At 42.1% G+C, this 27724-nt stretch overlaps 1 protein-coding gene across 1 annotated transcript in view; it reads right to left on the bottom strand.

The window, feature by feature from the left end:
* Positions 1–1467: 1467 nt before the first annotated feature.
* The window catches only part of IL31RA (interleukin 31 receptor A), an 81636-nt gene continuing 55379 nt past the window's right edge, over positions 1468–27724 (bottom strand). The window contains exons 9-14 of the mRNA XM_010588146.3: positions 26335–26436; positions 25342–25488; positions 14742–14882; positions 11397–11490; positions 10056–10137; positions 1468–2108 (exon numbers count right to left, since the gene is read on the bottom strand). Coding sequence (XP_010586448.2) covers positions 1632–2108; positions 10056–10137; positions 11397–11490; positions 14742–14882; positions 25342–25488; positions 26335–26436 — 1043 coding nt within the window. The 3' untranslated portion in view covers positions 1468–1631. The remainder of the gene's footprint in view (positions 2109–10055; positions 10138–11396; positions 11491–14741; positions 14883–25341; positions 25489–26334; positions 26437–27724) is intronic.

Raw genomic sequence — 27724 nt, 5'->3', positions numbered from 1 at the left:
TATCAGGGGCTTGGGCTAGAGATTAAGTTTAAATATAGGAAAATAAAGTGATGTCCGAGTTGGTGGCTTGTGAAGTTCATGCCTGCTCCACAAGTATTGACTTTTCAAAGCTTTCCTGGGAATAACACCATTGGCCTTCCTGGCTGGCAAAATGTTGGGCATACTGCTTCCCTGGGCTGCTCACTCATTGCCTCCCGTCCCCCTGATCTCACCAGGCTCCCAATGACCTCCTCCAGGGCCATACAGGGATACAGGGATACAGCTACACACCAGGAAGTCACCTGGCATTGTCATGGTCAGGGTGCAACCCTGGTGCCAGCCACACAGTTCCCCATGTCTCTGCAGCAAATGCTGCCATCGGCACTTGGGCTACATGCTCTGTGCCAAGCTGGGTGGAGGAGGAGGGGTCCTCATGTTGTAACAGCGAAGTTGCTAGCACAGCATGTTCTCAGGCTCTGCTGAGCTACTTCTGGGAAGAGGCCTGGTAAGGGTGTATTCAGTAAGCATTCCAGGGCTCTGAGCCAAGGCGAGGGGCCAGGATCCCTGTATAAAAAGGTTCTGCAGTGTTTGGTGCTTTTCTGCTCCCAGGCTTGGATGTAAGATAGAGGGGCAAGGAAGGCTCCCGGCAAATGTTACCAGGGCTGGTGGAATGGCCTGGAGAGTAGGGTGGACCTGGGACCTAGAGTCCTGTTACCCAATGCCCTGCCTCGGGCCACCTTCATTCCTTGATTCATCAGCAGTCAGTGTGCCGTAAACTAGGGGTGAAGACTCCTGCTGGGGGGTGGGGGAGAGGTTGCCGCAGACACTGAGATTTAATGAGGGTTCTCATTAATGAAGAAATCCCTGGGTGGCTCAAATGGTTAAGCGCTCGACTACTAGCCCAAAGGTCGGCGGTTCCAACCTTACCCAGAGGCACCTTGAAAGACGGGCCTGGTGATCTGCTTTCAAAAGGTCACTGCCTTGAAAACCCTACGGATCAGTGCTACTCTGCACGTGTGGGGTCACCATGAGTCGGATTCAACTTGATGACAACTAACAACAACTCATGAATGAGGCACCTCAGTCACACCATCCGGAAGGCCCCCTCCACGTCCCCAGCCTCTACATTGAGAGTGAGATTTCAGGGCTGCCACAAGAGAAACCCAGAACCCAGAGAAGGCCAGAGTGAAGGGAGAGATTGTCCACTCCCACCAGACCAGCCAAGTGCCAATTAAACAGCTGTCTTTTGGCAACAGGAAATGTTAACCTTCTTTCCTTGAACTCTGAGGAACAGCCCCAGCAAAGGCTGTGACCATGACCCATTTCCTAGGGAAAGCCAGGTATATCCACGTCAAGGGCCCATTGGGCACAGAACCTGGGCCTGTCCTTTGACACTGATCTGTCCGAAGGTCTCAACGAGAGCTTGTTATCTGAAATAAATTGGTTTCCTCTACAAAGCCCTTTTTCTTCCAGCACAAAGTTACACATCTATACCAACCAAGCTCAACTGGCAGCTCAGGGGCATGAGAGACTTTCTTTAACATGCAGAATGGGGAGGGGACCAAGGAAGGGCTTCTTGTCAAATCTTGATATCATCTCTCATCAAGAGTCATCTACACTGAAATGGACCGGGACTCATGTCATGGAGGCATTTAAAGTTCTCCCTTGGTTTGGTCTGGATGTTTTTCAGACATAAGAAATTCTCTTGTTGTCACTGAATTTTTCAAGTATGGATTTGATGCTCCTTCATCACAGAAATGGTCTGGCCCCAAACTCTGATCAAAGAGAAGTTGCTCTTTGGCTTCCAAGCAGGTCTCTTTTGGCATTCCCACACACAGGATTTGGGATTTTATGGGTAGAATTTTGGCTGAAATCAGGGACTCTTGGAAGCCCTTTACCAGGGGACAAGAAGGCATGTAGAGGGAGGTCACATATTCATTCTTTTCCCCTCCAACAATGTCTTTCTGATGCTTCAGAGGTTCTTCTGTGGAAACTTCTTCCAGAAAATTCTCAAAGCTCACCACCAACTTGTCAATAAGGTCACTAGGGGCATAACATGGTTTTAGAATCCCATTTTCTTCTGTGTTCACAGAGTTATCAAACTGAACCTTCTTCAGATTTAGCTTATTCTGGAAAAAGAAAAAGGGACACCCGAAATGGTCATTCAGGGGTTACATATAATGTAACCGAAAGGTCATTAGACTATGGACACCAAATACCCACACCTCCAGTATAGCCCCACCACCACCACCACCACATTCCTTCCAGATACTAGAAGTGGTGACCAGTCACCTCCGCATGACTTTCCATAAGAGCTTGACAAAAGTGGCCCATTTTCTGAGAAACAGCATGCTGTTTTCAAACAATTTTTTCTTCTGGAGAGCTCAGGGCTATATCCACACAATCCTATGTTCACAAAATTTCAGGTAAGTTGGGTACATCAAAATGTTGCACGGGGCAGTGTCTTTGTTATCTCTGTGTCCTCAGGTCTTAGCCTAGTATCTGGCATACAGTGGGTGATCAATAAGTGCTTGCTATAGAGGGCAGACCTACAAGTTATTCAAAACTGCATTTTAGCCATCAGACAACACTGGGCCTATGAATTCATTTACTCTCTTAATAACTTGTAAAAAGTAGGAAAATACAAGACAGATAAAGGAGAGGAGAAAATAGAAATAAAACTCATTGTAACAAAAAATGTCCACATTAAAAAACATTTCTCAGGTGAAAAGGGGCTAATATTAAAAATTTCTTTATTGGAGGGCAGCCCAAGATGGTGGTATAGTCAGACACCTTATAACATCCCTCTTAAAACAAAGAACTGAGAAAACAAGTGAATCGGATATAGATGACAACTTTGGAACCCCGAGCAGCAAAGGCAAGGCTGAAGAATTTGACTGAGTGCCAAGTGGAAGGAAAGACTGTACAAAAACTGAATTACAGATCGCCGGCACCCTACCAGCTGGACTTGCACAGCATGACCATACTGAGACAAAGCAAGCAGCGTTCCTAGTTGAAGATCTGATCACCTGGCACAGCCAAGCAGCAGTGACTCTGCAGCCACATCCAGAGCCAGGAAGGAGTGCTCCCCACCCTGTGAAAGTTAAGTGCACTCCCCTCACCCAATGTACCCACTCCAGCCCTCTGTGCTGAGGCCCACAGACCTGCGCTGTTCCCCCCACTCTCCTCATGCACCCTCCCTACAAGCAATCATGGTCTGGTGGCACCCACCATTGCCCTGACCCCTAAGCTGAGGGTGCACAGACCAGCGGCACCCTCCTCTTCACTCAGCCCCTCGTGCCAAGGACCTACAGACTTACACACTAACCTCTCCTCCCAACCACCAGCACCAGGGGCCCAAGGAATGGTGGCTCCCACTTTTTCACCTAGCCATATGCACTGGGGGCCTATGGACTGGCAGATCCCCTCTTCTGCCCACCCAACAGCAACACCCATTTTACCCATTGCCGTCGAACTGATTCCAACTCATAGAGACCCTATAGGACAGAGTAGAACGGTTTCCAAGGAGCGCCTGGTAGATTCAAACTGCTGACCTTTTGGTTAGCAGCCGTAGTTCTTAACCACTGTGCCACCAGGATTTCCCCCAATAGCAGTGGGGGCCTGCAATCTGATGGCACCTGCTTCTCTACTCAGCCACCTGTGCTAGGAACCCGTGGATGGGTGGTGGCCCCTCTTCTGCCCACCCACCCACACCAGGAGCTTATGGTCCAGTAGTGCCCCCTTTCCTGCCCACCCAACCACGCCAGGGGCCTGCAGACTGGCGGCGCCCACTCCTAAGCCCAGCCACCTGTGCCAGGGCCTGAGAACCCACAGCATCCTCCTCTCCACCTGGCCACCAGCACTGTGGGCCCAGAGACCGGCAGCACCTCCTCTTCTGCCCAGCCAACTGCACTGGGGACTTGAGGACCAGAGATGACAGCTCATTTATGTGCAGTCACCCCCACTGGGGGATGGTGGCTAGTGGAACATGCTGCTCTGTCCAGCCACTGGTGCTGGGAACCCACAAAGTGGAGACACTCGCTCCTACACCCACACAGCCACCAGTGCATCCTACTCCCTCCAGCCACCTGCACTGGGGGCTCAAGGACTGGTGACACACCCTCCCCTGCCTCATGCTCTAGTGGACCGGGGCACTCCCTTCAAGAAAGCGCCTCTGGACTGGTGGCATCCCACTTGCCTCGCCCCTCACACCATTCCCTGTAACTAGAAGCTTGGACCTGCTCCAACTACCCCATGCAGCCCTGACCACCTGAGTTCATCAGTGAGAGTTTCTGTATCACCCACCCGATGACCGACAACTTGGAGACCCTCGCCTTGACCATTTGGCAACTGGCAGTGTGCACATACAAAACCCAACATAGCAAACAGTGAGAATGCTCCCTGAACCCACACAAAGGCGACCAGCTAGACAGACACATCATCTCACTAGCAATGCCATCTACATTCTATAAGTTGCCCTATAAGACCAGCAAACAACCATGCTCACATACCCAACTACTGCCCCACTGACCCAGAGACAGGTGGTAAGAGCTCCAGGGAGGCCACACTAGGGACCAGAGTACCACACATGCCCTGCCAACTTGGATATATCAAAGCAAAACAAAAGAAAAAATTAGGATGCAACAAACAAACATATAATAAATAAATAAATATAATAGCACCTTAATGCCTCGGACACAACAGACAGTAACAAATCACACAAAAAGGTAGGACAAGACGGCCCCAGCAAGGTCTTAAATGCTAACAAGCGGCCATCTAAGATGCATCAATTGGTCTCAACCCACCTGGAGCAAAGGAGAATGAAGAACACCAAGGCCACACGACAACTAAGAGCCCAAGAGACAGAAAGGGCCACATGAACCAGAGACCTACATCATCCTGAGACCAGAAGAACTAGTTGGTGCCTGGCCACAATCGATGACTGCCCTGACAGGGAGCAGAGCAGAGGACCCCTCAGGGAGCAGGAGATCAGTGGGATACAGACCCCAAATTCTCATAAAAAGACCAAACTTAATGGTCTGACTGAGACTTGAGGAATCCCGGCGGCCATGCTCCCCAGACCTTCTGTTGGCACAGGACAGGAACCATCCCCGAAGACAACTCCTCAGACATGAAAGGGACTGGTCAGCGGGGGGGAGAGAGACGCTGATGAAGAGTGAGCTAATTATATCAGGTGGACACTTGAGATTGTGTTGGCAACTCTTGTCTGGAGAGGGGATGGGAGGATAGAGAGAGAGGGAAGCTGGCAAAATTGTCAAGAAAGGAGAGACTGAAAGGGCTGACTCAAGAGGGGGAGAGCAAGTGGGAGTAGGGAGTGAGATGTATGTAAACTTATATGTGACAGGCTGATTGGATTTGTAAACGTTCACTTGAAGCTTAATAAAAGTTATTAAAAAAAAAAAAAAAAAAAAGATGGCCCCAGCAAGTGACCAAAATAAAGAACCGGAAAGCCTTTCAGAGGAAGAAACAGTAATGGAACTACCTTATAAGGAATTCAAAAGACTAATATATAGGGTTCTGTCGATGGCACTGGGTTTGGTTTTTTTTGGTAAGAGATTAAGAAACAGATCAAGAAAAACAGAGACAAAACAAAGGAAAACACAGACGAAATCAAGAAAAACATAGACAAAGCAATAGAAGAATTCAGGAAAACAATACAAGAACAAAATGACAAATTAAACAGACAATTAGACACCATATACAAAATATAAAAATAGCACCTAGAAATCCAAAAGATTAACAAAAAAAAATTTCAGAAACAGATAACTCAATAGAAGGATATAAGAGCAAAGTTGAGTCAATGGAAGACAGAATCGGAAAAATAGCAGACAAATCCCTAGACACCAATTTCTTTGAGGAAAAATCAGAAAAAAAAGAATGATGAAAAAAGCCTCAGAATTATCTGAGAGACTATTAAGAGGAAAAATTTGCACATGATCAGAGTTCCAGAACAGGGGGAGGCCATGGAAAACACAAAGAAAATTGTTGAGTATTTGCTGGCAGAAAAGTTCCCTAATATCATAAAAGATGAAAAGATATCCATCCAAAAAGCTCAACAAACTTCATAGAGCATAGACCCCAAGAGAAAGTCACCAAGACACATCATAATCAAACTTACCAAAACCAAAGACAAAGAATCCTGAGAGCAGCTTGAGAAAAATGAAAAGTCACCTACGGAGGGGAACCAATAAGACTAAACTCTGATTACTTGGCAGAAACCACACAGGCAAGAAGGCAATGGGATAAAATACATAAAACCTTGAAAGAAAAAAACTGCCTACCAAGAAATATATATCCAGCAAAACTGACTCTCAAATACAATGGCAAAATTAAAACATTTTCAGATAAACAGAAATTAAGGGAATTTGTGAAAAATCAGACCAACCTTACAAGAAATATTAAAGGGAGTCCTTCAGAGAACCAATAGCATCAGACAATAACCTGAGATTAGGACACAGGACAGCATTAGCCAGATACCAACCCTGATAAAGAAGTCTCAAAAAAAAAAAGAAAAGAAAAACCTAAAAGACTGAAAACAGGGAACCAGATATGGCGATAAATAAATAACGGCAACATAGAAACAAAAAGGTGGAATAAATGGTATAGTTATACAACTTTCATATGGAGAGGAAGTCGGCAATATCAAGGGATTAAAGATTACTTTGAACTTATGAAGATAAAGGTAAATTTCGAGGTAACTACAAAGAAAGCTAACAAACCTACTCATCAAAATAAAAAAGAAGAAAAACACAAAGACTCAGCAAACACAAAATCAACAGAAATGAAAAGAAAATACACAAACAAAAAGAACTCAGCACAGAAAATAAAACGGAACAAAGAAAATGTCAACACCACAAAAAAAAATCACAACAAAATGACAGCAGTAAACTCATACCTATCAATAGTCACACTGGATGTAAATGGCTCAAATGCACCAGTAAAGAAACAGAGTGGCAGAATCGATTAAAAACAAACAAAAAAAAAACAAAAAACACTACCCATCAATATACTGTTTACAACAGACACACCTTAGACATAATGACATAAATAAAACTCAAAGGATGCAAAAAAATATATCAATAAAATAATTAAAAAAAGAGCAGGAGTGGCAATATTAATCTCAGATAAAACAGACTTTAAGGGAGTGCAGTATGGGAAGAAGACTCATTAACAACCTGCATAATGCAGATGACACAACCTTGCTTGCTGAAAGTGAAGAGGACTTGAAACACTTGCTGACGAAGATCAGGGTCTACAGCCTTCAGCAGGGATTACACCTCAATGTAAAGAAAACAAAAATCCTCACAACTGGACCAATAAGCAACATCATGATAAACAGAGAAAAGACTGAAGTTGTCAAGTATTTCATTTTACTTGGCAAGACACACAACATTTATCAGTTAAGTTCACCATTTTATATGGGTACGGTTCATGGTGCCCCAAAACAATTACAATAGTAACATCAAAGATTACTGATCACAGATCACAATTACAGATATAATAATAATGAAAAAGTTTGAAATATTCCAAGAATTACCAAAATGTGATACAGAGACACAAAATGAGCATGCGCTGTTGGAAAAATGGCGCCAATAGGCTTGCTCAACACAGGGTTGCCAGAAACCTTCAATTTATAAAAAGCACAATACCTGCAAGGCACAATAAAACTATGCATGCCTGTTCATAATTGTAGGTGCTGCATACTAACATAGACAACAGAGCACTCAAGGGGCACAGTCATAGAAACTTCTTAGACATAACCAAACACCTCATGGGATGAAGTTCCTAGGCTTGAAGGCAAAGGACCATAGACTCAGGGAACATCTCCATCAACTGGCACAACATAGTTTATAAAGATAATGTTCTGCCACTACTTTGGTGAGTAGTGTCTGGGATCTTAAAAGCTTGCAAGAGGCCATCTAAGATACAGCTATTGTCTCTTCCCATCCATAGCAAAGAAGAGTGAAGAAAACCAAGATGTTACCAATTGCCAATCTGACACAAAGGGTCCTTGTCTTTTCCTAAGTAAGAATACACGCGAAAGACAAACTTTATCTTCAGTAAGCTTTATTTTGCTTGAGTCAAGCAAAAGGAGTCAGTGGGAGACTAAGCCTCTCCAAAAGACTGACTCAAAAAGGGAAGTAAGGCTAGGGCTTATATGGGTTTGGTGGAGACAACAGAGTAATGAATATTTAGTGGGCTTCTTTTAAGGGGCAGGTACTTCTCAAAATGGCAATGCATGCTAATTATGTTGTGCACATATCTGGAATCCAAGATGGAACCTGCTGATATTCAAGATGGAGTCCTCTTGGCAGCCCTTGGCATCACTTATTATGGGATATAGCACAAGCACACTGATCTTCGGCACTACATTGCCACCTCTGGAGGGCTAAGGAAGGTTAAACAGCAGTCACACTTTGTTCTTCTGTACATGCGGAGCCTGTAAAGGGGGAAGGGACTAGAAAAACACTAAGAAGTAATTTAAGAATTGTTTCAACCTATTTCATGTTGACAAGTTGTGGTTCCTGTTTACCCAACTTCCAGATGGTAATCTTTTAAAAGGTCTTTTGTTCCAGCAGCACATTTAACCCTATCTGTCTCAAAGACTCAAGGGAGCAATTAGTCCAAAGGACTAATGGACCACATGAACCACAGATTACATGACCTCAAGACCAGAAGAACGGGGTGGTGCCCAGCTACCAATACCCACCAGTCTGACTGGGTTCACAACAGAAAGTCCTGAACAGAGCAGGAAAAAAATGCAGAAAAAAATCAAATTGCAAAAATGACCAGACTTACTGGTCTGACAGAGACTGGAGGAAACCTATGATATCCTTCTGACCTGGAACAAAAGCTATACCCAGAGACCACCTTTCAGCCAAACAACAAACAGACAGGGCCATAAAATAAACAATATCACCTGAGAGGAATGTGCTCCTTACAACAGTTATACAAACTCAAAAGGGCAACACTTTCCCAAAAGAAAAGATAAGAAAGCAGGAAGGGGTAGAAAATCTGGATGCAAGGAAACAGGGAAACCTGGGCAGAAATGGGGAGTGTGCTGAGACATTGTGGGCAATGCAACCAACGTCATGGAACACTGAAGGTGCAAATTACTGAATGGGAAGCTAATTTACTCTGTAATTACACCTAAAGCACAATTTAAAAAATCTTTTTAAATTCCTTTATCAAGGCAAAAATAGGAACAGTCTTTCAATAATAAGGATCTAAAAGTATATCTGATTGGGCTTACTAATTTTTTTTTTTAAGCAAGAAATCCAATCTAAAATCAGAAGTTTTCAATTTAAAAAATTTTGAAAAAGGAAGGTTTCTACTTACTTATAACCATAAAACCCCACTGCCTGTTAAGCAAAGTTTGACTATAACTTCCCCATTCTGAGAAACACAGTCTGAGGAAGACTGCCTCAGCCTGTGGTCAACTGTGCACATCAGTGTCCCCTCAGGCTCTAGGTGGCCTAGAGATTAAATTCCTCTTGGAAGATTTTAAATGGCCTCAAATCCTATGTTAATCAAAAGGTCGATGGTTTTAATCCATCAGAGGCACCTTGAAAGAAAGGCCTGGTGATTAACTTCCAACAGAACACAGCCACAGAAAACCCTATACAGCACAATTCTACTCTGAGGGACACGAGTGGGAATCGACTGGATGGCAACTGGTTTGGTGCTTTTTTGCTTGTTTGTTTAATCCTGTGGTGAGGCTTTCTCTCTCTTTCTAATTAGACCATCAGATCCTGACGGTGTGTATCTTTGATCTGTTTCATCCCTTACGGTACCAGTTCTATGCTGGCATACAGTGGGTCCTCTTGAGCCTGGGGGTGCCCTTTCCTCTTGTCCAAAGCAGGGGGTTAAAGTAGTTCGTGGAAGGCCAATTCCATCTGCCCTGCCAATCGTTCCCTGGAACTTTTCAACCTTGAGTTCTCTTTGTGTGAACTCTGTAAAAAGCTCAGTCCACAACTTCTCCCACTTTCATCTAACTTGTCCATCTCCTGAAACTAGATTGCCCAAATGATTTCCTTAAAACAAGAACAGTTTACCTTGAAATCATCTTCACGCCACAAAGCTAGACTGCTTTCAGCAGGGTTAGGGATATCAGGCCAACACAGGTGTTTCAATTTGCTAATAAGAGATAAGATTTGAAAACAGAAAATGAATCCAAGAAGAAATTTATACACCTAGTATGGCTGAGCCCAAGGAGGGGGCTTTGTTAAAGGGACTTGTATGGTTTCCTCATTAAATAAGGGCAAGCCTCAGCCTGCTAAGGAGAGTGAAAAACAGTTTGGGTGGTGAAGTTGGAAGTCTGAGAAGGGAGGAGACCTCTCTTCATGCAAAGCTATTCCTGCCCCTACCCTCTCTCCTGCCCCTTCATTTCCACACCTGGTGCTGATATCTGAAATCACACCATCACAGCCACATCTCTGAGATTTATTCCTTAGGAATAGCAACACATTAAGTCTTACAAGCTACCCACACTTTAGTACCATGGTTCTCAAAGTGTGGCCCCAATCAGTTACATCAACATCACCTGGGAGCTTGCTAGAAATGCAAATTCTTGTTTTACACCCCAGGGCCACTGAATCAGAAACCCTTGGGTGGGTCTGATTCTGACACTTGCTAAAAATTGAGAATGAGTGCTTACGTGAGTGATAATATGAGAATTTGCACTGGTGACTTGGTTAGAACCTACCGGTGGGAACCAAAGTAGGGTTAAGACTGAGGCTGACGTTATTTTGACCACTAAGAGTAGCTGCTTGGCAGAGAAGCCTAAAACTGTTCAATTCTGGAGAAAGAGCTCTACTGAGGAGAGACCCCTGACCATCAGGGCATGCAGCACGAGGCTCATGGAGGGAAGGAAAGCACAAGACCTTGAAGACAAGCTTCCTTCCCCGCAGTGGCCAGGGCAGGCAGAACAAATGCCATTGCAGACAGCCCTCCAAGACTGCAGTACAAGCTAGGAACAAGTTTGTGCTGGGCATACAACTGGCCATTACTCAATGGGAACACAAATCCCTGCTCTGCCTGAGAGAGGCCAGTGGCCCTCAGGCCTCGTACTGCTGTCAGAGCCCCATCTAGACAGTGAGAGAAAGGGTCTCCTCTCCTAGTCTCATCTCAAATGGCAAACACACCAGATAAATCCTGTGTGGCAGCTAGCACTGCCCTGGCCTCAAAATGGCCTAGGCCTTGCATATAGGGCTGTGAAGGGCAGGGTTCTCTTGTTTGGTCAGAATTCTGATGAGCCACATGGTGTGGCCTATAATGATCTCTATAAATATTTACTAACTTAATAGATGAATAAACACCACCTTAACGGTAGAGTGCCCTCTCCTATTGCTTCCCACCTCTGATATAGAAGACAGCACTGTTGCCTATAAACTCACTTGGGTTTTTTCAGACCATATACCACCATCACGATGATGAGAATAAGAAGACCTCCTCCAGCCAGAGAAGTTATAAGGACGATTTCAGAGACACCTTTGGAAAAAGGAGAACACAAAAGTCAGTAGTAGATTTTGCTCCTCATTTTCTTGATGTTTTTAAACCAAAGATTAACTTTGTCTTCTAATAGCTTCGGCAACACATTTGTTAAAGCCGCAGAAACCCTGGTGGCATAGTAGTTAAGAGCTACGGCTGCTAACCAAACAGGTCAGTAGTTTGAATCCACCAGGTGCTCCTTGGAAACCCTGTAGGGCAGTTCTACTCTGTCCTGTAGAGTCGCAATGAGTCGGAATTGACTCCATGGCAGTGGGTTTGGTTTTGGTTTGATACCTGTGGAAGCAACCCTGGTGGCACAGTGGTTGAGAGCTCAGCTGCCAACTGAAAGGTCAGAAGTTCAAACCCAGCAGCCGCTCTGTGGGAGAAAGATGTAGCAGTCTGCTTCCATAAAGAGTACAGCCTTGGAAACCCTAGGGGGCAGTTCTACTCTGTCCTGTAGAGTCGCTATGAGTTGGAATTGACTCAATGGCTATGAGATGGTTTCGGAATATTTTTATACCTGTGGATAAGAAGCCCTGGTGGTGCAGTGGTTAAGAGTTTGGCTGCAAACTGAAATGTTGGTGATTTGAACTCACCAGACACGCTGTGGGAGAAAGATGTGGCAGTCTGCTTCCGTAAAGATTACAGCCTTGGAAACCCTGTGAGGCAGTTCTACTCTGTCCTGTCGGGTTGCTATAGTCAGAATCAACTGGATGGCAATGAGTAATACCTGTGAGCATAATCCTGTTTGGGAATAGGGTTTTCTTTGTTATGTTAATAGACCATCTCAGTGTAGGTTATGTCCTAAACCTAATCACTTCTGATATAAGCTGCAGTACATGCAAGCACAAACAGAGGAAGACAGATGCCATGTATCGCCAAGGAACCAAGGTATGCCAGCGCTACAGAAGCTGACAGAGACGGGATCTTCCTATAGAGCCAATTCTCTTTTCCTAGAGCTAAGACCCTGAATTCAGACTTCTGGCCTCCTGTAAGGAAATAAATGCTGTCCTTTAATGTTAACTACTTATGGTATTTGTTTTACAGCAACACTAGGTAACTCAGACAGCATTCCTTATTAGTTTTCTTTTAATTCAATTCTTTTCAATTAAAAAAAAATTTTTAAACTCTGGGGTTTGTGGCTCCCCAAGCTAGTGTTTTTCTCCCTGCACAATACTGATAGGCACTACAATCACTGGAAACCCTGGTGGCATAGTGGTTAAGAGCTATGGCTGTCAACCAAAAGGTTGGCAGTTTGAATTCACCATGTGCCCCTTGGAAGCCTTATGGGGCAGTTCTACTCTGTCCTATATGGTTACTATGAGTCAAAATCGATTTGATGGCAGACGGTTTGGTTTTGGTTTATGATCACTAGGTCCATCCTCCTTCATTCATTCAGTAAATATTTACTGAGCACTAAACACTACCATATTTTTACACAAATAACATGCGTGTTATATGTTTTTTTGCCAGTTGCACAGCCCCCTCATGCAGTATTTTCCTAGGCGCATTATATGTGTGGGCATGTTATTTGTGGGAAATGAGGCATTTTGGGTAAAGCAGCCCTGGTGGGGCAATGGTTAAGCACTCGGCTGCTAACCTGAACAAGAACATTTTAAATCTAATCGGAGGTGCTGCACTGGCATGACCAAAATGGCCGACAGCTAGTTCAATTCGGAAACCATTTTGTTGTTCTTCTTCTCCTCTAGATACATAATTCCTGCTTAGGCATTTTGCCTATGTACATTGTGAAGAAGTTCATCTCTTTGTTATACTCAGCAGAATGTTTCCAAGGAAATATATGATAAACATAGATAAGAAACTTTAACCAACATCTTGTGACCACCTTGTGATTTATGTACATGACTGATAAGAAAAATGAATATCCTGTGATTGTCTTGTAACTGCTGAAGCATAGTGCTTTAAATGTCAACCAACCAGAAAAATCCACTGTAAGTCCCTGATATTTTATTATAAAAGCTTCTTCAGAACCTCTGTCAATTGGGAGTGCTTCTGCAACCCTGTGGTTGCACTGTCCCGGTTTGAACTGTTATATTACCTCAATAGCGCTCAATTAACTTTGAAATTACCTTACAGAGAGGACTCCTCTTGTATTCTTTGACAAACCAAAAGTTCAGTGATTCAAACCCAGGCTATAATCTTTATGGGAGCAGATAGCCAGGTCTTTTCTCCCACAGATTCCCTAGGTAGGTTCGAACTGCCGATCTTTCAGTTAGCAGCCAAGAACTTAACCATTGTGCCACATGTGTTCCTTAATTTGTGCCTAGTGTTGTGAAAATACAACGATTTAAAAAAAATTTTAAAAGCAATGTCAAAAAGTATCTTAAGAAAGCAATGTTAGTCCTTAAAAACAGAACATGTTTTCTTTGTAACAACATATGCCATACTTTTATTTTCCAGAGTCACAAAGATATTTTTTTTCTTTTGGAAATGTGATAAACAAGGGGCTTTCAAGAATACTTTGAGGACACAATTTCCAGCTTTTATTTTATTGCAAATTTGGCATGTTCTTCCATTTTTAATGTAAAAGGTTGTTCATTTTTAAAAAGTTTTAGTATATCCTTAAAATCAAATCTGTGTTACTCAAGAATTTGGCAAAAATTAACTTATTTCTTCTGTATCTCCTCTTCATTCTGTCTTCTCCTCTTGGGGAAGTCATCATATGATACTACATTATATTTTACATTATTTTTTAATTTATTAAATTTTTCTTGTTCTGTTTTTTAATATAAAAGCTGGTGAGTAGAACATACTATGCACCCCTTTGACCAAAAGACTACACAAATGATGAGATTAAGTCTCTTCCTTTGGGTTGGCAGTCCGTGTTCGACCAAGGTTTTCTCTCCAAGGCCCTATTGTGCACTAGCCTCCAACACATAGAAATTGGTGACTGAGATCTTGAAGACAGCCTTGAGGTGGGTGCTGATTTAGTGCTAAGGCTGCACTTGGCATTAACTTGATCCCTCTTCCTCTACATGATTTGAGGCTGTCCATGAAGAAGCAGCAAAATGACCAGTCTTTCCAAATTCAGCTCTCAATTTGCCTGCTCTCCATACTTCTTCCTTGCCCATAGCCCTTCCAAGATCAGTGAGCCAGGAAGCAGGATGGTTTTTCTCACTGAAGCACTGTGTCTTTTACTTGGCTTCCTCCTGCCTTTGAGAAAGGTCATCCTCAACTCACCTGAGGAAAACGTCCAGGAGGAGTACCTAGGGCTTGGAGGAAATACTTACGAATTGACAATGTTTTGAAGTTGATCCTGGTCCCGTTGGCTCCTCCAGCACTGGTCCTGGCCATGATCTGAACAGTGTAAGGGGTGTTTCGTGTCAGGGGCTCCAGGTTATACCTCAGGATGCTGGAGTTGACTGTCTTGGCTAAAGGAAAAATATGGAAGTCAGTCACCACAGCTAAGACTGACTGAAAACTGTGTTTTAGTAGCATAAAAATAAAATCGTCAGAACCTGGACTCCGAAGCCTGTACATCTCATATGCCAGCCCCTTGTTCTGTTCTGTTTCTGTTTAAAATAAGCCTATCAAGATGAATCAAAGATCTAAATATAAGTACAAAAACTATAAAACTTTTAGAAAAAAATCGGGGTAAATCTTCATGACCTTGAATTTGGCTATAGTTTCTTAGATATGATACCAAAAGCACAAGTAACAAAAGAAAAAATAGATAAATTGAACTTTATCAAAATTAAAAACTTTTCTGCATCAAAAGGCACTATCAAGAAAGTGAAAAAACAACCCATAGAATGGAAGAAAATATTTGCAAATCATATATCTGATAAGAGTCTAGTATCCAGAACATGTTAAGAACACTTACAGCTCAACGACAAAAAAATAAACAACCTCATTAAAAAATATGCAAAGGGTTTGAATAGAAATTTCTCCAAAGAAGACATACAAATGGCCAATACACACATGAAAAGATGATCAACGTTATTGGTCATCAACAACAACAATAACAAAAAAACCAAACCAGTAGCCACTAAGTCAATTCCAAATCATGATGACCACATGTATGTCAGAGTAGAACTGTGCTCCACACAGTTTTTAATGACTGATTTTCTTTGGAAGCAGATTGCCAGGCCTTTCTTCAGAGGCACCTGTGGGTAGACGCAGGCTTCTAACTTTTTGGTTAGCAGCTGAGTGTGTTAACTGTTTCCAATACCCAGGGACTCCTTTTAGTCACTGTTGCTCTTGTTCTTGGGTGTTAATTCATAACAAGCCCACGGGACACAGTAGAAATGTCCCATAGGGCTTTCAAGGCTATGATCTTTACAAAAGGAGATCATTGGGTCTTTCTCCCACGGAACTGCTGGTAGATTCAAACTGCCAACCTTTTGGTTAGCAGCCAGGAGCTTAACCATTGTGCCACCAGGGCTCCTTAAACCAAAAAAACACCAAACCCGTTGCCATTGAGCCGATTCTGATCCATGGCTCCTTAAACCAAACCAAACCAAACCCACTGCCGTTGAGTTGATTCCAACTCATAGCGACCCTATAGGACAGAGTAGAACTGCCCCGTAGAGTTTCCAAGGAGCACCTGGCAGATTTGAACTGCCGACCTTTTGGTTAGCAGCTGTAGTGCTTAACCACTATACCACCAGGGTTTCCCCAGGGCTCCTTAAGGGAATGCAAATCAAAACCACAATGAGATACCACTTTACACCCACTAGGGTGGCCATAATAATTTTTTTTTAAGGGAGCAGGGAATAAGTGTTGTTAAGGATGTGGCAAATTTGGAACGCTCATACATGGCTGAGGAAAATATAAAACGATGCAACTGCTGTGGGAAACATTCTGGTGGCTCTTCAAAAAGTGAACCATAGGGGGCGCAGCCAAGATGGCGGACTAGGCAGACGCTACCTCAGATCCCTCTTACAACAAAGACACGGAAAAACAAGTGAATCGATCACATACATAACAATCTACGAACCCTGAACAACAAACACAGATCTAGAGACGGAGAACAAACTAATACGGGGAAGCAGCGATTGTTTCCAGAGCCTGGAGCCAGTGTACCAGTCAGGTACGGCACAAGCACAGACAGCTGCTCCTCCCCCCCGAACTAACCCCGGGAGGGAGACCAGCCGGTTCCACGGGAGGCGTGGGATGCAGCCGGTGGGAGAAGTCCCCGGGAGGCAGTGACTGGTCTTGGAGCAGAAAGAGCAGCATCCGAGCCGGGGAACCGTCCCGCAGGGATTTGGACTGGACGCAGGTACGGCATAAACACGGAGAGTTGCTCCACCCTCCTGAACTAACCCCGGGAAGGGGACCAGCCGGGTTGCGCGGGCGGCGTGGGACTCAGCCGGTAGGAGAAGTCCTCGGGAGGCAGCGACTGGTATTGGAGCGGGGAGAACAGCGTCCCAGCCGGGACACTTGGTCACGGCATAAGCACGGGGAGCTGCTCCACCCATCTGAACTAACCCGGGGAGGAGGCCCAACTGGTTCTCGGAGGCGGCACAGCCACGCGGCTGGAGGGACGAGAAGTCCCCGGGAGGCAGCGACTGATTTTGGAGTCCAGAGTGCACCGTCCCAGTAGGGGAGCACTGACGCTGGGCGTGGGGCTGGAAGCGGAGGATCTGACCGTGACTCCAGTGGGCCAGACCCCCCGGGGGCAATCTCCACACAGCCAGCACACATAGGCGACGTGCCCGCGGGAATCTCAGATATAATAGTCATTCCAAGCAAGACAAGCAACTCTGGCTATATTCTGAGGTGCTACTCTCCTATCTCTCTGTTCCCTCCCCCACCCTCCCCAGGCGGCTTCATTAACATCTGAATAGCCTGAGCCAGAGGGAGAACTCTGATAGCGATCTGACTGCATTTTTTTTTAGCGGATTCTCTGGAAAAACTAGTTTCCCAGTGATGGCTCGGAGACAACAATCCATATCAAACCACTTAAAGAAGCAGACCATGACAGCTTCTCCAACCCCCCAAACAAAAGAATCAAAATCTTTCCCAAATGAAGATACAATCTTGGAATTATCAGATACAGAATATAAAAAACTAATTTACAGAATGCTTAATGATATCACAAATGAAATTAGGATAACTGCAGAAAAAGCCAAGGAACACACTGATTAAACTGTTGAAGAACTCAAAAAGATTATTCAAGAACATACTGGAAAAATTAATAAGTTGCAAGAATCCATAGAGAGACAACATGTAGAAATCCAAAAGATTAACAATAAAATAACAGAATTAGACAACGCACTAGGAAGTCAGAGGAGCAGATTTGAGCAATTAGAATGCAGACTGGGACATCTGGAGGACCAGGGAATCAACACCAACATAGCTGGAAAAAAATCAGATAAAAGAATTAAAAAAAATGAAGAAACCCTAAGAATTATGTGGGACTCTATCAAGAAGGATAACCTGCGGGTGATTGGAGTCCCAGAACAGGGAGGGGGGACAGAAAACACAGAGAAAATAGTTGAAGAACTCCTGACAGAAAACTTCCCTGACATCATGAAAGACGAAAGGATATCTATCCAAGATGCTCATCGAACCCCATTTAAGATTGATCCAAAAAGAAAAACACCAAGACATATTATCACCAAACTCACCAAAACCAAAGATAAAGAGAAAATTTTAAAAGCAGCCAGGGAGAAAAGAAAGGTTTCCTTCAAGGGAGAATCAATAAGAATATGTTCTGACTACTCAGCAGAAACCATGCAGGCAAGAAGGGAATGGGACGACATATACAGAACACTGAAGGAGAAAAACTGCCAGCCAAGGATCATATATCCAGCAAAACTCTCTCTGAAATATGAAGGCGAAATTAAGATATTTACAGATAAACACAAGTTTAGAGAATTTGCAAAAACCAAACCAAAGCTACAAGAAATACTAAAGGATATTGTTTGGTCAGAGAACCAATAATATCAGATATCAGCACAACACAAGGTCACAAAACAGAATGTCCTGATATCAACTCAAACAGGGAAATCACAAAAACAAACAAATTAAGATTAATTAAAAAAAAAATACACATAACAGGAATCATGGAAGTCAATAGGTAAAAGATCACAATAATCAAAAAGAGGGACTAAATACAGGAGACATTGAACTGCCATATGGAGAGTGATACAAGGCGATATAGAACAATACAAGTTAGGTTTTTACTTAGAAAAATAGGGGTAAATAATAAGGTAACCACAAAAAGGTATAACAACTCTATAACTCAAGATAAAAACCAAGAAAAACGTAACGACTCAACTAAGATAAAGTCAAGCACTATGAAAATGAGGATCTCACAATTTACTAAGAAAAACGCCTCAGCACAAAAAAGTATGTGGAAAAATGAAATTGTCAACAACACACATAAAAAGGCATCAAAATGACAGCACTAAAAACTTATTTATCTATAATTACCCTGAATGTAAATGGACTAAATGCACCAATAAAGAGACAGAGAGTCACAGACTGGATAAAGAAACACGATCCATCTATATGCTGCCTACAAGAGACACACCTTAGACTTAGAGACACAAACAAACTAAAACGCAAAGGATGGAAAAAAGTATATCAAGCAAACAATAAGCAAAAAAGAAGAGGAGTAGCAATATTAATTTCTGACAAAATAGACTTTAGACTTAAATCCACCACAAAGGATAAAGAAGGACACTATATAATGATAAAAGGGACAATTGATCAGGAAGACATAACCATATTAAATATTTATGCACCCAATGACAGGGCTGCAAGATACATAAATCAAATTTTAACAGAATTGAAAAGCGAGATAGACACCTCCACAATTATAGTAGGAGACTTCAACACACCACTATCGGAGAAGGACAGGACATCCAGTAAGAAGCTCAACAGAGACACGGAAGATCTAATTACAACAATCAACCAACTTGACCTCATTGACTTATACAGAACTCTCCACCCAACGGCTGCAAAATATACTTTTTTTTCTAGCGCACATGGAACATTCTCTAGAATAGACCACATATTAGGTCATAAAACAAACCTTTGCAGAGTCCAAAACATCGAAATATTACAAAGCATCTTCTCAGACCACAAGGCAATAAAACTAGAGATCAATAACAGAAAAACTAGGGAAAAGAAATCAAATACTTGGAAAATGAACAATACCCTCCTGAAAAAAGACTGGGTTATAGAAGACATCAAGGAGGGAATAAGGAAATTCATAGAAAGCAACGAGAATGAAAATACTTCCTATCAAAACCTCTGGGACACAGCAAAAGCAGTGCTCAGAGGCCAATTTATATCAATAAATGCACACATACAAAAAGAAGAAAGAGCCAAAATCAGAGAACTGTCCCTACAACTTGAACAAATAGAAACTGAGCAACAAAAGAACCCATCAGGCACCAGAAGAAAACAAATAATAAAAATTAGAGCTGAACTAAATGAATTAGAGAACAGAAAAACAATTGAAAGAATTAACAAAGCCAAAAGCTGGTTCTTTGAAAAAATTAACAAAATTGATAAACCATTGGCTAGACTGACTAAAGAAATACAGGAAAGGAAACAAATAACCCGAATAAGAAATGAGAAGGACCACATCACAACAGAACCAAATGAAATTAAAAGAATCATTTCAGATTATTATGAAAAATTGTACTCTAACAAATTTGAAAACCTAGAAGAAATGGATGAATTCCTGGAAAAACACTACCTACCTAAACTAACACATTCAGAAGTAGAACAACTAAATAGACCCATAACAAAAAAAGAGATTGAAACGGTAATCAAAAAACTCCCAACAAAAAAAAGCCCTGGCCCGGACGGCTTCACTGCAGAGTTCTACCAAACTTTCAGAGAAGAGTTAACACCACTACTACTAAAGGTATTCCAAAGCATAGAAAATGACGGAATACTACCCAACTCATTCTATGAAGCCACCATCTCCCTGATACCAAAACCAGGTAAAGACATTACAAAAAAAGAAAATTATAGACCTATATCCCTCATGAACATTGATGCAAAAATCCTCAACAAAATTCTAGCCAATAGAATCCAACAACACATCAAAAAAATAATTCACCCTGATCAAGTGGGATTTATACCAGGTATGCAAGGCTGGTTTAATATCAGAAAAACCATTAATGTAATCCATCACATAAATAAAACAAAAGACAAAAACCACATGATCTTATCAATTGATGCAGAAAAGGCATTTGACAAAGTCCAACACCCATTCATGATAAAAACTCTTACCAAAATAGGAATTGAAGGAAAATTCCTCAACATAATAAAGGGCATCTATGCAAAGCCAACAGCCAATATCACTCTAAATGGAGAGAACCTGAAAGCATTTCCCTTGAGAACGGGAACCAGACAAGGATGCCCTTTATCACTGCTCTTATTCAACATCGTGTTGGAAGTCTTAGCCAGGGCAATTAGGCTAGACAAAGAAATAAAAGGTATCCGGATTGGCAAGGAAGAAGTAAAGTTATCACTATTTGCAGATGACATGATTATATACACAGAAAACCCTAAGGAATCCTCCAGAAAACTACTGAAACTAATAGAAGAATTTGGCAGAGTCTCAGGTTATAAAATAAACATACAAAAATCACTTGGATTCCTCTACATCAACAAAAAGAACACCGAAGAGGAAATAACCAAATCAATACCATTCACAGTAGCCCCCAAGAAGATAAAATACTTAGGAATAAATCTTACCAAGGATGTAAAAGACCTATACAAAGAAAACTACAAAGCTCTACTACAAGAAATTCAAAAGGACATACTTAAGTGGAAAAACATACCCTGCTCATGGATAGGAAGACTTAACATAGTAAAAATGTCTATTCTACCAAAAGCCATCTATACATTTAACGCGCTTCCAATCCAAATTCCAATGTCATATTTTAAGGGGATAGAGAAACAAATCACTAATTTCATATGGAAGGGAAAGAAGCCCCGGATAAGCAAAGCATTACTGAAAAAGAAGAAGAAAGTGGGAGGCCTCACCCCACCTGATTTCAGAACCTATTATACAGCCACAGTAGTCAAAACAGCCTGGTATTGGTACAACAACAGACACATAGACCAATGGAACAGAATTGAGAACCCAGACATAGATCCATCCACGTATGAGCAGCTGATATTTGACAAAGGACCAGTGTCAATTAACTGGGGAAAAGATAGCCTTTTTAACAAATGGTGCTGGCATAACTGGATATCCATCTGCAAAAACATGAAACAGGATTCATACCTCACACCATGCACAAAAACTAACTCCAAGTGGATCAAAGACCTAAACATAAAGACTAAAACGATAAAGATCATGGAAGAAAAAATTGGGACAACCCTAGGAGCCCTAATACAAGGTATAAACAGAATACAAAACATTACCAAAAATGATGAAGAGAAACCCGATAACTGGGAGCTCCTAAAAATCAAACACCTATGCTCATCTAAAGACCTCTCCAAAAGAGTAAAAAGACCACCTACAGATTGGGAAAGAATTTTCAGCTATGACATCTCCGACCAGCACCTGATCTCTAAAATCTACATGATTCTGTCAAAACTCAACCACAAAAAGACAAACAACCCAATCAAGAAGTGGGCAAAGGATACGAACACACATTTCACTAAAGAAGATATTCAGGCAGCCAACAGATACATGAGAAAATGCTCTCGATCATTAGCCATTAGAGAAATGCAAATTAAAACTACGATGAGATTCCATCTCACACCAGCAAGGCTGGCATTAATCCAAAAAACACAAAATAATAAATGTTGGAGAGGCTGCGGAGAGACTGGAACTCTCATACACTGCTGGTGGGAATGTAAAATGGTACAACCACTTTGGAAATCTATCTGGCGTTATCTTAAACAGTTAGAAATAGAACTACCATACAACCCAGAAATCCCACTCCTAGGAATATACCCTAGAGATACAAGAGCCTTCACACAAACAGATATATGCACACCCATGTTTATTGCAGCTCTGTTTACAATAGCAAAAAGTTGGAAGCAACCAAGGTGTCCATCAACAGATGAATGGGTAAATAAATTGTGGTATATTCACACAATGGAATACTACGCATCAATAAAGAACAGTGACGAATCTGTGAAACATTTCATAACATGGAGGAACCTGGAAGGCATTATGCTGAGCGAAATGAGTCAGAGGCAAAAGGACACATATTGTATAAGACCACTATTATAAGATCTTGAGAAATAGTAAACCTGAGAACAACACATACTTTTGTGGTTACGAGGGGGGGAGGGCGGGAGGGTGGGAGAGGGTTTTTTATTGATTAATCAGTAGATAAGAACTGCTTTAGGTGAAGGGAAAGACAACACTCAATACATGGAAGGTCAGCTCAATTGGACTGGACCAAAAGCAAAGAAGTTTCCGGGATAAAATGAATGCTTCAAAGGTCAGCAGAGCAAGGGCGGGGATTTGAGGACCATGGTTTGCGGGGACTTCTAAGTCAATTGGCAAAATAATTCTATTATGAAATCATTCTGCATCCCACTTTGAAATGTGGCGTCTGGGGTCTTAAATGCTAACAAGGGGCCATCTAAGATGCAGCAATTGGTCTCAACCCACCTGGAGCAAAGGAAAATGAAGAACACCAAGGCCACACGACAACTAAGAGCCCAAGAGACAGAAAGGGCCACATGAACCAGAGACCTACATCATCCTGAGACCAGAAGAACTAGTTGGTGCCCAGCCACAATCGATGACTGCCCTGACAGGGAGCAGAGCAGAGGACCCCTCAGGGAGCAGGAGATCAGTGGGATGCAGACCCCAAATTCTCATAAAAAGACCAAACTTAATGGTCTGACTGAGACTGGAGGAATCCCGGTGGCCATGCTCCCCAGACCTTCTGTTGACACAGGACAGGAACCATCCCTGAAGACAACTCATCAGAAATGAAAGGGACTGGTCAGCGGGTGGGAGAGAGACGCTGATGAAGAGTGAGCTAATTATATAAGGTGGACACTTGAGAGTGTGTTGGCAACTCTTGTCTGGAGGGGGGATGGGAGGATAGAGAGAGAGGGAAGCAGGCAAAATTGTCAAGAAAGGAGAGACTGAAAGGGCTGACTCAAGAGGGGGAGAGCAAGTGGGAGTAGGGAGTGAGATGTATGTAAACTTATATGTGACAGACTGATTGGATTTGTAAACGTTCACTTGAAGCTTAATAAAAGTTATTAAAAAAAAAAAAAAGTGAACCATAAAATTACCGTATGACCCAGCAAGTCCACTCCTAGATATTTCCCCCCAAAACTGAAAAGAGATGTTCAAACAAAAACTCGTACACAAATATTCATAGCAGCAATATTCACAACAGCCAAAAGGTGGAAACAATGCAAACATCCATCTACTGACTATTGCATAAACAGAATATGGTATATCCATACAATGGAATATTATTCCATCATAAAAAAGAAATAAAGTAATAATACAAATTACAACATAGATGAACCTTGAAAACATTATGATAAGTGAAAGAAGTCAGACACAAAAGGTCACGTATTGTATGATTCTATTTAAATGAAATATCCAGAATAGGCAAATCCATAGAGCAAGAAAGCAGATTAGTGGCTTCCAGAGGCTGGAAGGAAATGGAAAGTGACTGGGTACAGGGTTTCCATTTGGGGTGATGAAGTTCTGAAACTGGAGAGTGGTAACTGTTGCACAACATTGTGAAGGTACTCAGCTACCACTGAATTGTACTTTCAAACAGCAAAAATGGCAACAACAAAAAATTATGATCCTATAAGGTCGCTATGAGTAGGAATCAACTCGATGGCAGTGGATTTTGGTTTTACGGCATTATATTGGGACCATGTGAGCAATTCTGGCCAACGGACTGTGAGCAGAAGTGTTGTGTGTCTCTTCCAGGCCACGGCACTTATAAGCCAATGTATCTCCTTCGTCTTGCCTGACACAGCAATGCTAGAAGCCTCGTGCCTCAGACGGAGGAGCTACAAGCAGATGGACCACCCAAACACATCAGACTGTAATGTGAACAAGAACAAAACTTTGCTGTGTTAAACAACTGAGATTTCAGGTTTAGTTTGTTACTACAGTAGCTTAACTGACTTAGGAATCAAAATAAAAAATGTATCATCAAAAGCAAAAGAGATCAGCCTCTTCCCCAGAGACTAATTGCCTGGTCTGAAGTTTCTTATACCCCAAAACCCATTAACTCGTTGCTGTCGAGTCAATTCCAATTCATGGTGATCCCACTTGTTACAGAGTAGAACTGCTCCATGGGGCTTTCTTGGCTGTAATCGTCACAGAAGCAGATCACCAGGCCTTTCTTCCTCAGAGCCTTTGGGCGGGTCTGAACCACAAATGTTTAGATTAGCAATTAATCATAAACTATTTGTGCAGCTCAGTGACTTTATACCCAAAAGGTCTTGATAAATGTACCTGGTGGTGCCAGGGTAGACTAATATTAACCTGGATCAAGAGGTTATTTCACATTTCATCAATTCAGTATAACTTTTAAGAATATTATCTGCTCTATTTTATAGCAGCATATATTCTTCAGATACATTAACAAAGGAAGGGCAAAATTATAAATGGACATTATCAATCTGTATCATAACTCAGTTCCAATCATCTTCATCATAAATTTAGTATGTAGCCTTGTATGAGATCCAAATTTTATTCCAGGATTTCTAACCAAAGAGAATAAAACTAGGACAGCCTTTATGAATTTTCCTTCCTGAAAGCAGAGCCCATCATCTGGAATCCACCTCTGAACCAATGTGGAAGGAACATGCTTCCTCCCAACCATAGGAGCCACTTCTATGGCAAGTGTATCCATAGGGTTTTTTGGGGGTTTTGTTTTTCAACCAGGCTATGGGTGCACTTACAAAATTCTTCACCACCTTCAGCTTGATAAAATATGGTGTAGTTGCTGATGAAGCCATTTCTCTCACTCTTAGGAATCTCCTTCCATGTTATTGTGACTGTCTTCACATCAATGTTTTCTGCCTTGGTCACAGGACCTTCTGATGGAACTTTAAAGGATAGAAAGCTAAAGAAACTCAATCATGCCCCAGAAAGTCCTTCCTCCACAAAAGCTCTGATGTACACCCAAATCTAGTCAGGCCGAAAGCACAGCGCTGGGGGTGTTAGATGGGAACCGAGTAGGGAATTAATGAATCCACTTGTTTGAGAAAATTGTCTTCTGCAGTCATCCATCATGAAAAGGAAGGAAAGAGGTGTCGACACCAGAGAAAAACTACTTTTTTTATGTATCTCTCACTACAATTTGGCACCTAGCTCTTTCATTCATACCTGTGAAATACAGACATTATCAAATAGTTCAAGAATATGCCTCCATGGGCTACTTTTGAAAGACAGGAGATTTTTTCCAATGTTGAATGGAAGGGTGCATTTGGAAGATGTTAACTTCCAAAAACATAAAGTCTGAGCATTTCACCAGTAAAACCCTTGTTTATTACTACACAATTAAAAATAATTTTCTAACATCCTAATATATAATGAACTCTGTAGGGCTCCTACATTGGTCTTAATTAAATGTTATTTCTGGTTGGAGCGCTATTTACCCTAAGTTTCTGTGTCACTTTGGGCAAGTTATTTCACCTTTCTGGGCCTCAATTTTCCATTTGGAAAATCAGGGGATTAGACTTGATTTCTAATGTCTACCCTGTCTTCGAAATTTAGTGAATCTATACCCTGACCACAATTGTGTCAAATGTAATAGCTTAATATAAGCCGAAGGTACAGCAGGGGTGGGCTACAAGAAGACCATGAATGAGCTCCAGGGATCCACAGCCTTATCTGAATACTGGGTAAGCCCCAATGTTTCCCTTCTCCCACAGGTTCCTGACCACACATACCTCCTTCCTTGACATAAGCCTGGATAGAGTAAGGCTCACCCACTCGGTCCTGAGACAGTGGATACACAGAGATGTTATAGCACACGAAAGGTTTTAATTTATCTGTTAAAAAAAAAAAAAAGGGCAGGGGGAGAGCATTAAGTGCCAAGCATGGCATAATAGAAGGAACTCTCTACTGAGAGTTATGGCTCTTAAGCAAGATATTCTATTTGTCTATAGTTTCCACATCTGTAAAATAAGGGGGTTAGGTTGGATGGTCTCTAATGTCTATTCAATATATAGAAAATTCTAAAGAATATACACACACAAACACTCAACTATTAGAACTAATAAATGAATTCAGCAAAATTACCGGATATAAGATCAACATACAAAAATCAGTTGTATTTCTATATAATCTGAAAATGAAATTAAGACAATTCCATTTACAATAGTATCAAAAAATATACATATCTATCTATTCCAGTTCAGCTCTAAGACTTCCTAACTGATTCTTAGAGCTAAATCTTGTACCTCCCTGTCAGAACCACAGAGCCATCCAGGAAGGGAGAAGTAAGAGATCAAGGCCCTTCTCTGTCACTGATTTTGTCATACGACCTGAAAGTGCTGCAGAATAAAGCTTAATCCTCTGTCAATAGCACACCACCCTGGAGAACTCAAACAGCATAATTTCTAGCTCCTCTGTCTTCCTGCATCCCTGCATGAGTATACTTATTAACATAAGAAAAAAAAAAACAAAACCCATTGCCGTCTAGTCAATCCAACTCAGAGCAACCCTGCAGAACAGAGTAGAATTGCCCCACAGGGTTTCCCAGCAGCTGCTGGTGGATTTGAACTGCTGACTTTTTGGTTAGCGGGGCTCCAAGATGCTATTAAATATTAAGAAGTGGTTGGACTGATAGGACTGAAAATATAAAGCCTTACTTGTGTCTACATGAGGCAGGAGAGTTTTTGTAAAGAAGGCCATTCCTTCCTTGCATCACGTACTTGGTGAAGGGGCCTAGCTCTTAAACAGCAATCAGAACATAAAGGAATGTTACGGATAGAAGACAGACAGGATCCAAGCTCTAGTTTTATCCACAGGATAAGCAAGGTATCTGGGAAGGAGTCTCTGATGATGGCGGGTGTTAAAACAGTGTTTTCCACCTGGAGACAGGCTGGGATCAAGGAACTAAGGAATTCAGTCAAGGAGCCTGTAAAATTACACTGACTCATTGGGGTAGGAAGATAGATGTCACAAAATTTCCATGAAAGATGAGAGAAGACCAGTCAGCTATAGTAGGATCAGAAATCTGTTTTGGAAGGGACACTTTTTGTATTTCAATTTTTATTTGCTATTGATCTTCCTTCCCATTGGGACACAATATAGCAGTGGTTCACTCAAGCTGGG

Source organism: Loxodonta africana, chromosome 2 (assembly GCF_030014295.1).
Source record: "Loxodonta africana isolate mLoxAfr1 chromosome 2, mLoxAfr1.hap2, whole genome shotgun sequence".
NCBI lineage: Eukaryota > Metazoa > Chordata > Mammalia > Proboscidea > Elephantidae > Loxodonta > Loxodonta africana.
This window is presented reverse-complemented; position numbering and strand designations above follow the sequence as displayed.